The following is a 13,178-nucleotide window of genomic DNA, read 5'->3' on the forward strand; positions in this document are numbered from 1 at the left end:
TGGAGAAGGGAGACCAGTTGCCAGGCAACCAGTAGAGACTACAGGAAGTAGATCCTCCAGGAAGTAGATCCTCTTAAATCAACATTTCTGCATTAAAATGTGATAAAAATGACTGTGCCTTTCCAACGTTCAAACCCAGAGAAATCCTGATTTTATTCAAGTTAACGGTCTGTTTCATTCAACCACCTGTTGCTTGAACTTCTGGGAGAGAGTCGCAGTGAGAGAAGGAAGCTGGTGAAATCTCATGTGAACATAACTTTAAAACATTTCCTCGTCTGTGAACGTTTCTGCAAGACTACTTAGATTTGCATCAGCAATTGTTGTTGCTACAGACGTGGGAAGTAACTAAGTACAAATACTTAAGTAGGTTCTTCATGTATCTGTACTTTACTTTTGACACTTTTTATATGTTCTCCATACATTTGAACACAAGTTTTACTCCTTACATTTTCAAAACAGGCTCATTACAATTACTTACGTTATTAAAATGGGGAGAAAAGTCAGTAGAAATTCCTTCAGAGGGATACTTTTAATTTTGTACTTTGAGTACAACAACTCCCATGATCCCACGCTGCTTAGGTCTTTTGTTTTGGTTAAGAGACACCTAGTAACAGAAATTACATACTGTGCATTTAACGCTCTGCCGTCAAGCAAATTCACGTATCGCTGGCAGACTGGTCTTTGAATGTTTTCACTGCCTAGCAACATTAACTCTACAGCCACACATATGTTCATACGACCCTACTCTCCTCATGCCCCAAAAGTCACATCTGGCAATTCAAATATCTGAAAGCAAAGTACAAAGTTGGCCTAGTGCTTGAGTACTTTAAATAACTGCAACGATATACAGTATATGGATGCAATTTAAAGATCCAAAGTTTTTATGATTTCCGCACATTTCTTTTGATTGTCGTTGATCTGAAGTGGATATAAGCAGCTGTACAGTTGTTTGAAAACACAACAAAATCAGTCTTATTATCAATGCATGCCAGATATATTCTGACCTATAAGATTTCAATAATGAAGCAATCTGTTTGAAAAGCCATATTTTTAATATTAAAATAGTTTCAAAACAGTCACAAATATTTACAGCCTTATTCACAAACGTGTTGCAATGTCCTCATGTCATTTATCACAGGTAGGATTTCATCTCTACTCGCTCATTCCAACATTTGCAACGTTTATATACCTGCAGTCCATTTTCAATACTAAATTGTTCCATCTTTACTTTTTCTCATAAATAAATATAAAGGTCTTGCATTTACATAAAATATTATCCTGAATATACAGTTTGATAGGCATTAGGCAATACTGCCTGCAGTCATTCATACAAAAGCATTTAACTGTTGGACAAGACAATTTGTCCCATAGGGCCAGAGCCTGACACAGTATGGCACAACAAAGGCCCAGGCACAGAGAGGGCTACAAAATCAAGTGCAGAGTGGCTTACAAGCACTATAGTGAAAGGACAATGGGCTCAATGAAAAATGTGCACAAGCAATAGTGTCCACTAATAGAGCAATACTGGTCTCCTTTTTCACAGATTTAATGTCACACCTTCAGGGAGGCGGACAGGCATTTAAAATCACATCAGGCTCACTTCTTATATGCTAAAGTCATGATCGCTTTGTAAAATAATTACATACAGAAATCTAAGTTTGAGTGAATATTAGGGGGCACAGTTCTTTTAAACCACCATCATTGAATCTAAGGACAACAAAAACATTCATAATCATAACAAATTCCCTTTGTGCTCATGAAAAAATATCAAAACAGTTTTTTTGGCAGGTCAGAGCCAAAGTGTCCTTGCTCCTCCTCTTCTTTCTGTCCAGTGAAAAGCGGGCAAATCCAGTAGTAAATATAAGATTGTACATCTCAAGCCAAAGGTTGCTTATTTTTTAATTACATTACTCCATGTGGGCTAAAATAGTTTTATATGTGAGAAAATAGACGACTGAGTGTGTGATGTTTGGAGGAAAAATCAGATTTCCAAACAGTCCGGCCAGCTGGTGGAGTGGTATTCAGGCTTTTAAACACTGTAGTTTGTGTTGGCAGAGAGATGCAGCTCATTCAGAGTGGTCAGCTATCCATCCTGTGCTATCAACACATGTACTGCTAAGACAGTTTGGTCATAGGAAACTGCATGTCCCAGCCGTTGTGAGCCACGTTGCCATTGTGGGTGCTGAGTTTGGCGTTTTTAAGATTATACCGGCGCATCTTGGTGTTCTTGTAGTAGATGGAGTAGATGAAGAGGAAGATGATGGAGATGGCAACAACAGCGACAGCCACAAATCCAGCTATGAGGGGGAGGTAGTCCTCTGTAATGAAACCAAACAGGAGACATATTAATGCTTAAGTATTTCAAAATAAATGGCTATAAATACAAATGTAACTGCCATGGATCAAATTTAGTCATTGCTGCCAGGGACTCGTGCTTGTCCAGGATTTCAAAGTAAGGCATATGCTTCCTGTCATAATCAATAATAAGTTATAAATATCTGAAAAAAACTTGATGCAGGGATATTGTAAACCCCAGGTTCAAGGTGATTTATTTGTCATTATAAAACAAAAGATTGCATGACGAAATCAAATTTTGTAACTCCTTCATGCTGCACAAACATTAAAAATGTTGTTTTACCTGAGAGATAATGCCAAATGGGGTCTCTGAAGTATGTTTTGTCTTTACTGATGTCCTCTTTGACGATCGCCAGGATAATTAATGTCGACTCGTACAAAAACTATAAATAAAGTTTGTCTTCAAAAGACGACAACTCTTGTAACAGAGTGTAGGATTCTCCTAAATCCTCTCATCATTGAAAAATTTCTTGCACCCATATCTTTCTGGTTTTCTTTTTGTTTCTCAGCGCACCGTCCAGCAGTAACATGCCACAAGTGATCACTATCTACTTTCCTAAACGACTGACACAGCTGGAGCGTGCAGCACGTGCTTGGCACCACTGTTCACATAACGTTTTATTCATCAGTGCGGGTGCTCACATCGTTATCATTAAAGTTTAAGTTTAAGTTATAGTTCTTGGGTGTGGACGGCGCTTTAGACAGGGAACTCAGCCTAATTGCATTTGTATAATTATTATGAAAACAAGGAAGTCGGTCTCATAATAATATCTGACAACAGAAGACGTGTTATTGTATAAAGAAGCTTGATATTTTCAGCAAACCATACCAGAAGCTCCAAACATTCCACCGGCCTTCTGCCTTTTTGCGTCTGTCTTTGTGTGCAAACAGTGTATTATCATAACACTCAGAGAAAATCACACAGAAATATTTTAAATATATGTATATGGCTGGAGAGAATCCTTCGCTCTGGTGCGCTGTTGATCATTTTCTGTCAACTTAAATTCACTAATGCGACCTCTAGAATTTCTTTATGTATTTGGTCTGATAAAAGGGTTATAGATCACAGTGACACAGAGAAACTGTGCAGGGAATTACTAAATAATAATTTGCAGATGCTAAAACCTCAATCGAAAGTAGAAAAACGTTCTAAGCAACAGAAACCCATTAAAATTCCTATACAGTTTGTATATAGGGGAGAAGAGTGTGAGTGAATATGTATTTATTAGCCTTCAACCCTTCTGCCAGACATCTGGTTTCACTGTGAGGCACTTTATATATTTAGGAAAAAAAGATCTATTGTATGTTTTAATAGAAAGGCGTGCACGTTTTCTTCAACAGAGTTTAGATTAAGAGTGTTGTTTACCTTCTAGAACTACTCTGACAACATGGGAGACGGAGTCGATGTCATTGCTGGCGCTGCAGTTGTAGAAACCCGCCTCAGTCACCATGAGCGTGTTTCCAGTCACACGATCGTCTGGGCTGTCGAGCCACTGGATATTTGGAGATGGGTTTCCGTCAGCTTCACAGACAAGCTCCTCGGGATAACCTCTGAACAATGGGATTGTATCTGGAAGTTTTGTGGTATTAATGCTGGGCTTATCTGTTGACAAATGATAGCAAATAGAGCAAAATGAGTATACTAATATGATAGTTAAGCGTTTTAAACTTTGTCCTGCATTTTTTCTTACTTAAAATAACAAGCTCCTGTGCACTACTGTTTTGAAAGTGTAAATGAAGTAATATCTTGATTGCCATAAAATGTCCATTATCACTTAGATCCTACAGTGCTGACTTAATCATGACTACCGAGCAGTGATTGTAAATGTGATCTCACAGTAGACAGTGATGTTGATGGGACTGGACATCTCGTTTGTTCCATTAACTCCAAGGTCCAACACAGCCTCGCATTTGATCTCCGCTCCGTTGTGTGTTTTGTTCAGAATGACGTTGATGGTCGTCGATACGTGCAACGGGGACCGAGTAACATTGATGTTACAGTCTGTGTTGTTCACGGGAAAGCAGTCAGTCACTTGCATTGTGTCTGATGGAAGAAAATACAAAGTAAGAAAAAGACAAAAAAAAGATAATTGTGTTAAGTCTTACATTGTCTTTCACTCTCTGTTCTGTCAACATTCAGTGAAGTCTTATTTAACTGTAAACCACTTCTGGACTCTTAAGAAAATAGACACTAAAACTTGTTACGGGTGCCAAAACTTTTGTAAAATTTGCTGTATTTTATATTATGAGTCAATAGAGACAGAGCTCATCCAAGTCCCACCCGTCCTGGAGGGAAAAACAATTCATCGCTCTCCACTGACTTTGTGTTGCGTCCGCTAACAAACAACAAAAAATGTCTAAAAGCTGATTTGTGATGGGATGAGTGGATACAGGAAATGTCATCAGCAGGAAGAATGGGAAAACTGTGGGATCCTTACACTCAGTACGCTAACTTATGTGTGCAGCGAGCATTTTGATTTAGAGCTGCAAAATACTTGTATCTTGTTGGTAAGAGTGTGAATTTTGCAGGTGGTGGTGTGTTCAAGAAGCCACAAAAACCACCTGATTTTCTGATTGTTACAGTGTCTCAAAATGAAACACAAACACTGATGCAAATAAGAGATAAGTTGGTGGGAACCAGGGTTGTTTTTTTTCTGTGGTCGGACATGTCACTGATTAAAACTGTATCACTTTAACACATCTCACAGAACACAGCACTGATAAAAATGTATTTCTACTGATCATGTTGGCTGTTTAATGAGCAATATATGATTAAAAAAGAGGAAATTACGCATTGCATCATTAGGATAACTGATGGTTATTGAAATTAACTTCAAATGTTCACACTTCCATAATTTAACTAATCTACAGTATACCATCTCAATAAATGAACTGTGTAATATCTGTGGTCATTAAAGGTATAATTTGTAAAACATAGGCCAGAATTTGAAGGTAGCTCCAACAACATTCATGTTTTAAGTTTAATTAGGAAAATAGAAGTCAGAGTGTTTCATTACTTGACATTTTGTGAGTTTATTTCACTCATTAACGTCACTAATAGATGCCATGTGTCTGCCAGCTGGAACAATGGGTTGCTATCGGACTGTCGCCTCTTGCTGGTACAAAGTTGTATTACAGGGCAGAGTGGGCCGGGCCTAGCCAGTTAGCATGCTAACTTCAGTACACATCTCTGCAACACAGTACATAGACGTCTTTGACATATCGTTCACACTCTGTTGATAATATTAGTTCATTTTGTGAATGTTTTTAACTAAAGTTCTGGCCTTATCTTACATATTGCTCCTTTAATTTTGTGATTATAAGTTTTAATTTGTCCTGCATAATGGTTCCACTTCATGATTATTAATTTATGTAAGCACATGTCTGTATTGCTGTGGACTACAAGGTTGACAAGCTCTCGTAGATTACCTTCACTTTTGATTCCCCACTTTTGATCTTCGTTATACCATTTGAGGGTTTTATTCCCTAGGTACCACCGCACAGTGAGGTTTCTTGCAGGAGCAACGTTGGCAATGTTACACTGCAACTTGAACTCTCTGTCCTCCACCACTGAGCTCGCGTTACCCACAAGGAGGATGGAGACACTGTCTGGTTTTTCTGGAGAGAAGTGTAAAAGAATCAGAAATTTGGAAACACATCTAAAGTTGATGACGGTGAAAGTATGAAATAAATTAGCAATACGTACTGTAGAGAGTGAAGTCTAAATGTTTCTGGCATGTTCCTATCCCATCAAACGTCCCAGTACAGGCGGGCCTTGGGTCCCAGTCTTTTTGGGTGTCAGGACTCCAAGTTACACTCTCACTTCTGGTGCCATGTGGAACCTCCCAGTATGGTGCTTTTCTTAAGTTGCTGGATGCGATGGAGTCTGGCTCGCATCTGGCTATCTTGGTGCTTTCTTCATAATGTATCACCATCCTGTCTGGAGTCATTACGACGGGGCATTCACTCGTGGCATCTGTGGAACGTAGAGTGAGGGTGAGACATGTTATTCCAGTCCAAGTCACACACATCCATTATCTTAACACAACATTTCCACATCCAGCGCTCTGGTGAAACACTGCTGAACAAAAGCTGTGTCGCAGGAGGCAACAGGAAAAGGCTCAGGAAGGATATACCCCTCCCTGAGGAAAGTCTGCACTTGCTGCCCACCATTCTTTTCATACATATCAGTGAAATGTGTCACATTCCACCCAGCTTATTATTTATATCTAATATAAAGTGTAACAGTGATCCTAATAAAAAAGATACTGTTTTATCATAAAACCATAATATACACAGGATGTGGGAGGAGGCTTAAAACATTAGGTAATTTTCCAGCTTATAAAACGCACATACACAGGTAAGATAGACAATAAATTAACTTAATGTTTTCTAGCTTCAAAAATTATACATGTACACATGTATACACATTTTAAATACAAAAAACCCAAACTCATTTTATGTACTCTGGTGTTCATACTTCTGTTAATCACCTTAATTTTATTTTATCTATTGTATTACACGTTTCTAAATCTAAAAATACACTCCATATACTGAGACACACTTTGTTTTACATTACTTCTAGTCTTTTTTTTTGTGAATATACAGTTCCCTCTCAGTTCATCAGTATTCACAGTATTCAGGATTCAGTTCATTACAAGCCTCCTCTTAACTTTTCTAACTTATCTCCTCGTCACTGAGCAGGCTACAGAAACAGACCCAAACAATCAACACACAACACTTTTTGTTTCACACAAATCTCTCAGCCAAATCGAGACATGGACACAAAAGAAATCTGTAACTAACTGTTTGCTCAACCAAGTGGCACAAACTTACACGACTGTGTCCCGTTAGAAAGCGACAGCAGCTCTAAAGTAAAAAGGACTGAAAGGAGACGAAGAGGGTTTAAATAATCCATTGGAGGTTTTTTTTTCAACAGCTGTCGGTCGTTTTCTGCGACAGTGAGCTTCTCTGAGGTTTCTGACGCTTCCCCTCAGCTGAATGGGACGAGCCAGCGGCGACTTGTTGACTTTTTTTTGGGAGGAAAGCTAAGCTAAGCTAAGCTAAGCTATGGCTGCAGCACCGGAGAGGAAACTCTTAACAACCCTCCCCCAAACACTGGGTAGTGGGCACACACACACACACACACACACACACACACACACACACACACACACACACACACACCCTGTGTCTATAAATGTGCAAGTTGGCAACAAGCAAGGCAGACTTCAGGCGATGGAGGTACTGTAGCATAGCAGCATTATGATGAATACATTGTTTGCCACTGACAGATACAAGCTAACGCCCATGAATACAAAGCAGAATTCAAAATTAGCTACTTCAGAGTTTACTTTTCAAAAATAATGTGGTTTATTGACACAAAGTCTAAAAGTGTTTAACTGTTTGGAAATATTACAAAACAGCTCAGTACAAAACAAATACTAAGATCATATGCTAAGCCATGCTAACAGCTCTCTGATGCTGTACTGTCTGTGCTAAAATGCTAACATGTTAGCAGACTTGTTTACCATGTTCACAATCTCACAAATTATTCATCACATTATTTTTGTGATTTATTTTTGCCAAAATCCTAAATCCTACAGGTTTGCTAGCCTACACCAGCCAATTTTTTTTCTGTTTGTGTGTGTGTGCATATAAAGAATATATATATATATATGTATATATATATATATATATATATATATATATGTGTGTGTGTGTGTGTGTGTGTGTGTGTGTGTGTGTGTGTGTGTGTATACTGTGTACTGTTGGGCACAGCGGGACAGCGGTGCTTTGAGCTAAATGCTAACATTGGGTTTAGCAGACTTGTTTACCATGTTCATCTTAGTTAAGTGTGCTAACATGCTAACATTTGCTAATTAGCAAGAACACAAGTAGAAATTAATATGTTTTGAAAGTATTCAGATTTTTCAGTCTTCTTGACCAACCAACATCATCCATATAGCCAAAGCCATGTCACTAGCATGGCTGATAAACAAAGAGCTGGCACACATTATATAATGAAAATAATACAGTTTACATTGTTATGTAATGTAATGAGCAGGCTGATAGAGAAGCTCTGATTTATTTAATTAGCCTACTGCATTACACTAAAGTAGTAGATACATGATATTGACCTTACCTTTTACAGTGACTCTGGCTGTTTTAGAGACATTTCCTCTGTCATTCCAGGCATGACATGTGTAGGAGCCCATGTTGTAAGCAGTGGCATTGCGGATGAGCAGACGGGACACTCCATCTTCATTTGTTTCGATCACATTGGAAACCCGGAAATAAGTCCAGGAATATTTTGGTCGTGGGTTGCCCATGGAGGAGCACTTCAGCCCCACAGTAGAACCAACACTGACTTCAGAGTCTTCAAGCTCAAGTATCTGCGATGGTGAGTCTAGAGACACCATTTTAAACAATGTAAGTCAGAGAGAAAGCAAATGCTCCAGTTTAACAACTCATGCTAATTATAGGTATTTAAGATATTCATCAAAATAACTTACATAGGACAGTAATCTCGACTGTGTGGATGACACTTGACCGACTGTTAGAAGCCGTGATCATGTACTGCCCTGCATCACTTCTTGTCAGTATTTTAGGAAGATCCACCTCCTCGTCTTCTTTAGACCAGGTGATCTCAGGTGTAGGATAACCCACAGCAAAGCAGGTAAGATTGTGAGGAGCGTACTCAGATGCAGTGTAATTGCTTGGGCATGTCAACTCTGGTCCATCTGAAAGCACAAAAACTAATATTGTACATTTGGCTTCACTTAATTTATTTGATAACTTTAGTTACTGAAGAATTCCAGAAACAAAATGTTTTCGTTGTTTGTATTGATGACTGAATGTGATACTCACACACTACGTTAACCTGGAGGTCCTTTTCGGCATAGGAAAAGCCCTCAGCTTGTACAGTGTAATTCCCTTTATCATCCCTCTTCAGTGGGACGGTCGAGTTTGTCTGCCGTCCATCTTTCAGCCACTTGACAATAGGAGGGGGATTTCCTGTCGCACTGCAAAGCGTCTCCAAAGTATCCCCCTCCAGTAGCTCAGGAGCAGAACACTCTAAATCCGGTCCAACTAAACAGAAACATATAAAGCAATGATTTATGATATTTTACTTTTATTTAACAGATGAAAAGCAACTCTGACAGAAATAAGACAAGAGAACTGACTGAAATATGTGTTTTCCCTTTAAGACATGTACGGTCAATACCCAAAAACTAGTTCAACTTAGTATAGTAAAAAAAAAGGCTGAAACAGCTTTTACTTTCATTAGCGATTAATAGGATGATTATTTTCTCAATTATTGGTTTATCTGAAACTGTCACAATTTTCTTGAGCTCAATGTGATATGACTGAATGTCTTGTTTTGTCTGACAAAGAGTTAATTACCCAGAAATTGTCAGTTTAAAAAAAAAAGCAGAAAATTCTGACCTTTAGAAGCTGAAACTGTCTCAAGTGTTTGGCTTTTCTTTTTGACAAATGACTTACACGATTAATAGATTATCAAAATAGTTGCTGATAAATTTCAGTTGACTAATTAAATAACAAGTGTTGAAGCTCTAGTAAAAACAGAAATAGAAAAATGTAAATGTAATTCCAAACTCCAACATAACAGATTGATAAAACTGACCATTTTAAACGACCTAAATATGGCATTAGGAACATTTCACATAGGTAATTGCTCATGATATACTTACAGTTAACTGTAATTTGATACTCTTTAGAAGATACATTAAATTGTGGCCCTTCTGGCCCCAGGTCCATATGTGCCTCGCATCTGAATGTGACTCCGTTGTCTTTTCTTGACGGCTTAAAGTTGTAGACAGATGACTGATTCACTGGTGGCTTACTGGGATTGTTAAAAGTGTCTGTATGCACTATTGTATCTCCTTTGTACCACCTTACACTGAGATTCTGAACAGGTGCTATATCGTTGATGCCACATGTGATTTCAAAGTTCTCGTTTTCGCCAATCACACCATTGAGGTCACCGGTGGTGCTGATACTGATGGTCTCTGGGAATTCTGGAGAAGAAGAAGAGGTTATCAGACACCATCGCAGCATCATTACGTACCGTGAAGATAGAAGCAGACTTACTGTAAAGTACAATTTTGGGTTCCATGAGGCACTGCGTAAATTGACTCTCTTGTGATGGGTTGATGAAGCACTGGGGAGCGATTTCCCAGTCTGTTACCTTCTCCATAGTCCAGGTCAAATGATTGACCTTCTTCAAACCTGTGCCTCCCTTTGTGGCCTCCCAGCCCATTCCTCTAAACTCCGTCGCTGATGTGCTGCAGTTGATTGAAACAGAGTCTCCATATCTCAGCACGACACTGGGGGGGCTCAACTCAATGGGACAGGAGGCACGTACACCTGCAGCATGGAGGCACAGTCACAGAAACATGTCATTGCAATGTTTGCCTTGTATTTATTGTCAGCACGTTAATTCAAATGGAGATTTTCAACAACTGCCTCCCACTTGGATGTTGAGTGCATGCCCACTGTATGTCAAAGACTTGTGGAAGCTGTGGTTATCTAAGAAAAAGGTTGAGAAATTCTGAATCAAGTCAAAAAGCTGAAATACATGTTTTCATTGTTAATTTTGTAAAATCCTTCATCACTATGATAGCCTGCTGGTTTTACTCAAGGTACTCTAAAGCATCTCCTCCATCATCATGCTACCATTTAATATTTCCTATTCAGAGGGAATATCTTGACTTAGTTGTGCAATATCTTATTAAAAAGACAGTAATCTTTCACTTTTTATTTAAAGGTACAATATGTAGGAATTTTAGTTAAAAACAGTAAGAAATTAACTAAAATTATCTGCAGAATGAAAACGCAACAGTTTTGACGTTATGACATCTTTGTATTGTGTTGCAGAGATATCTACTGAAGTTAGCATGCTAACCAGCTAGCAACAGCCCGTTCTGGTCCAACATTCCTGTGCTTGTGGCGTAAACACCAACACCTCCCTGGTGCTCCGAGCTCCCAGTCTGGACCACCAGATGCACGGGTAAATGTGCTGACTAGGTAAAGGCTCTGGTGATTACTCTGGTGATATGTTGCCCCCTGTTTGTTTTAAGTGGGAATTCGACAAGTGGCCAATTCTTACATATTGCACCGTTAAAAACAGCAATCTTTCACCTTTAATTTAAACACTCTCACTTTTTATTTTGAGCATGTTTGTCAGCAAAAGGTAAAAAAAAGAAAAAAAACATGCCATTAAAAGGAAACTGAGTTGAAAAGAACTAATTCGATTTCAGTAAAGACTTAATTATTTATTAAAAGGAGGCTATTAGTCAGTAAATTGAAGGGGAACCCAAAACATAACTTGTCGCTTTCACTTTCATGTCCTGCTGTGGGTGTTTTCCCGTGACTGTCCCAACTGACCAAGAGCCTTTCACTTTGTTCCTATAGGCAATTTCCGATTTTTGTTTTTTATTTTGTTTTTTTGTTTGTTTGTTTTTAAACTTTAGTGCCAAGAACAATGAAAAACAGTCAGTCCAAGTACGAAAAGTGAATATCAGATTTCATATTTGGCAATATGTTTTGCCATAGTCTGGATTTGCTCATAAATCTGCTACTACTTTCGACCCCAAATTACACACACACACACACACACACACACACACACACACACACACACACACACACACACACACACACACACACACTCTCTCACGCACACATGCACACACACACACACACACACACACACACACACACACACACACACACACACACAACCAAATAAATAAATAAATAAAAACAAAGGAAAAAGGTAATTAATTAATTAATTAATCATGGGGTCTTATTTAATAGTTTTAGTTCAGATGTTTCTGCCTTCGTTCCTGCTGGACTCGAGGGTTTTTAATGTTATCTCGAGGGATTATTCAGTGTCTTTGTTAAGGATTGTTTCAGTCTCAGCCTTGGATATGTGGAACTTCTTTGTTATGGCCAGTTTGCTCTCGGTGCACGCTGAGCTGACAATCTGTTTCTCCCACATTATACTGCTCCCTTCTGGTAAGAACAAAGTTCTGCATCTCTGGCATGCCGCCCTCTTATCTGCCGCTATTTTACAGTAAATGATGAGCCCACGTGTCGATAACAGGAGCTCATTTGGCATTTTCACCTTCCAGTATATTTCATAAAGATTGTTTATTATTAAAACAGCCTTTGCCCCTTTGTGGAATGTCAAGACAAAAATATTGATCATAAACATGATGAAAATCTATAGACCATCGTTTCTGCCGAGAAAGTGTAAAGTGCCTACCTGTCGCAGTGAGGAGGACCCCCACAAAGAGCCAAACAAATGATATCCTTCCACTCATTTGATTTGTTTACTCATCTAACCGGAACAATGTCCCTTCTGTCGTTTAGTCCAGCTCTGCTCAGCTTCTCTGTGGGGCTGTGCTGTCCTGATCCCTCCGTAGTAAACCAGTGAAGTACATTCACAGGAGAGGGAGAGAGAGACACATGCTCTCTCTCTCTCCCTCTCTCTCTCCCTCCCTCTCCCTCTCTCTCTCTGTACAGTCGCAGTACAGTGGTTTTTTGTGTGGGCTACTTATTCATGAGTCAGTCAGATTTAAAGCCTACACGAGAATTCAGCTGTTCTGATTTGCTGTATTTTTAGCACGTTTACATTGATTCATGTTTGTATTTAGTCAAGATTAATTCGATATCTTGTCAAACTGAAGAAACGTTTTAGTGTCTTTGTTCTGACTGATTAAAAATGAGACTGAGACTGAGTGAGACTAGATTTACAGTGCCCATAAAAAGTATTCTTCCCCCTGGATGTTTCC

The 13,178-nt window shown here is 38.9% G+C and overlaps 1 protein-coding gene across 1 annotated transcript; it reads right to left on the reverse strand.

The window, feature by feature from the left end:
* Positions 1 to 1,033: 1,033 nt before the first annotated feature.
* On the reverse strand, positions 1,034 to 12,814 carry icam3 (intercellular adhesion molecule 3). Its single transcript, XM_073494806.1, has 11 exons — positions 12,650 to 12,814; positions 10,471 to 10,746; positions 10,071 to 10,397; positions 9,226 to 9,447; positions 8,871 to 9,098; positions 8,501 to 8,764; positions 6,062 to 6,331; positions 5,785 to 5,973; positions 4,193 to 4,399; positions 3,722 to 3,958; positions 1,034 to 2,318 (listed from the first exon to the last, which is right to left on the reverse strand). Exons 1-11 carry the CDS (start codon positions 12,705 to 12,707, stop codon positions 2,116 to 2,118), a joined length of 2,481 nt encoding a protein of 826 aa, XP_073350907.1. The 5' UTR covers positions 12,708 to 12,814; the 3' UTR covers positions 1,034 to 2,115.
* Between the last annotated feature and the right edge of the window lie 364 nt (positions 12,815 to 13,178).

This window comes from Pagrus major, chromosome 23 (genome assembly GCF_040436345.1).
Source record: "Pagrus major chromosome 23, Pma_NU_1.0".
NCBI lineage: Eukaryota > Metazoa > Chordata > Actinopteri > Spariformes > Sparidae > Pagrus > Pagrus major.

Bases quoted from the DNA above. Each gene is read 5' to 3' on its own strand.
- icam3 (XM_073494806.1), bottom strand. From the start codon at position 12,707: ATGAGTGGAAGGATATCATTTGTTTGGCTCTTTGTGGGGGTCCTCCTC. The intron at 10,398-10,470 runs GTAAGTCTGCTT...CTTCTTCTCCAG, and splicing joins ACCCAAAATTGTACTTTACA to AATTCCCAGAGACCATCAGT. The intron at 4,400-5,784 runs GTAATCTACGAG...TTCTTCCATCAG, and splicing joins GTGGGGAATCAAAAGTGAAG to ACACAATGCAAGTGACTGAC.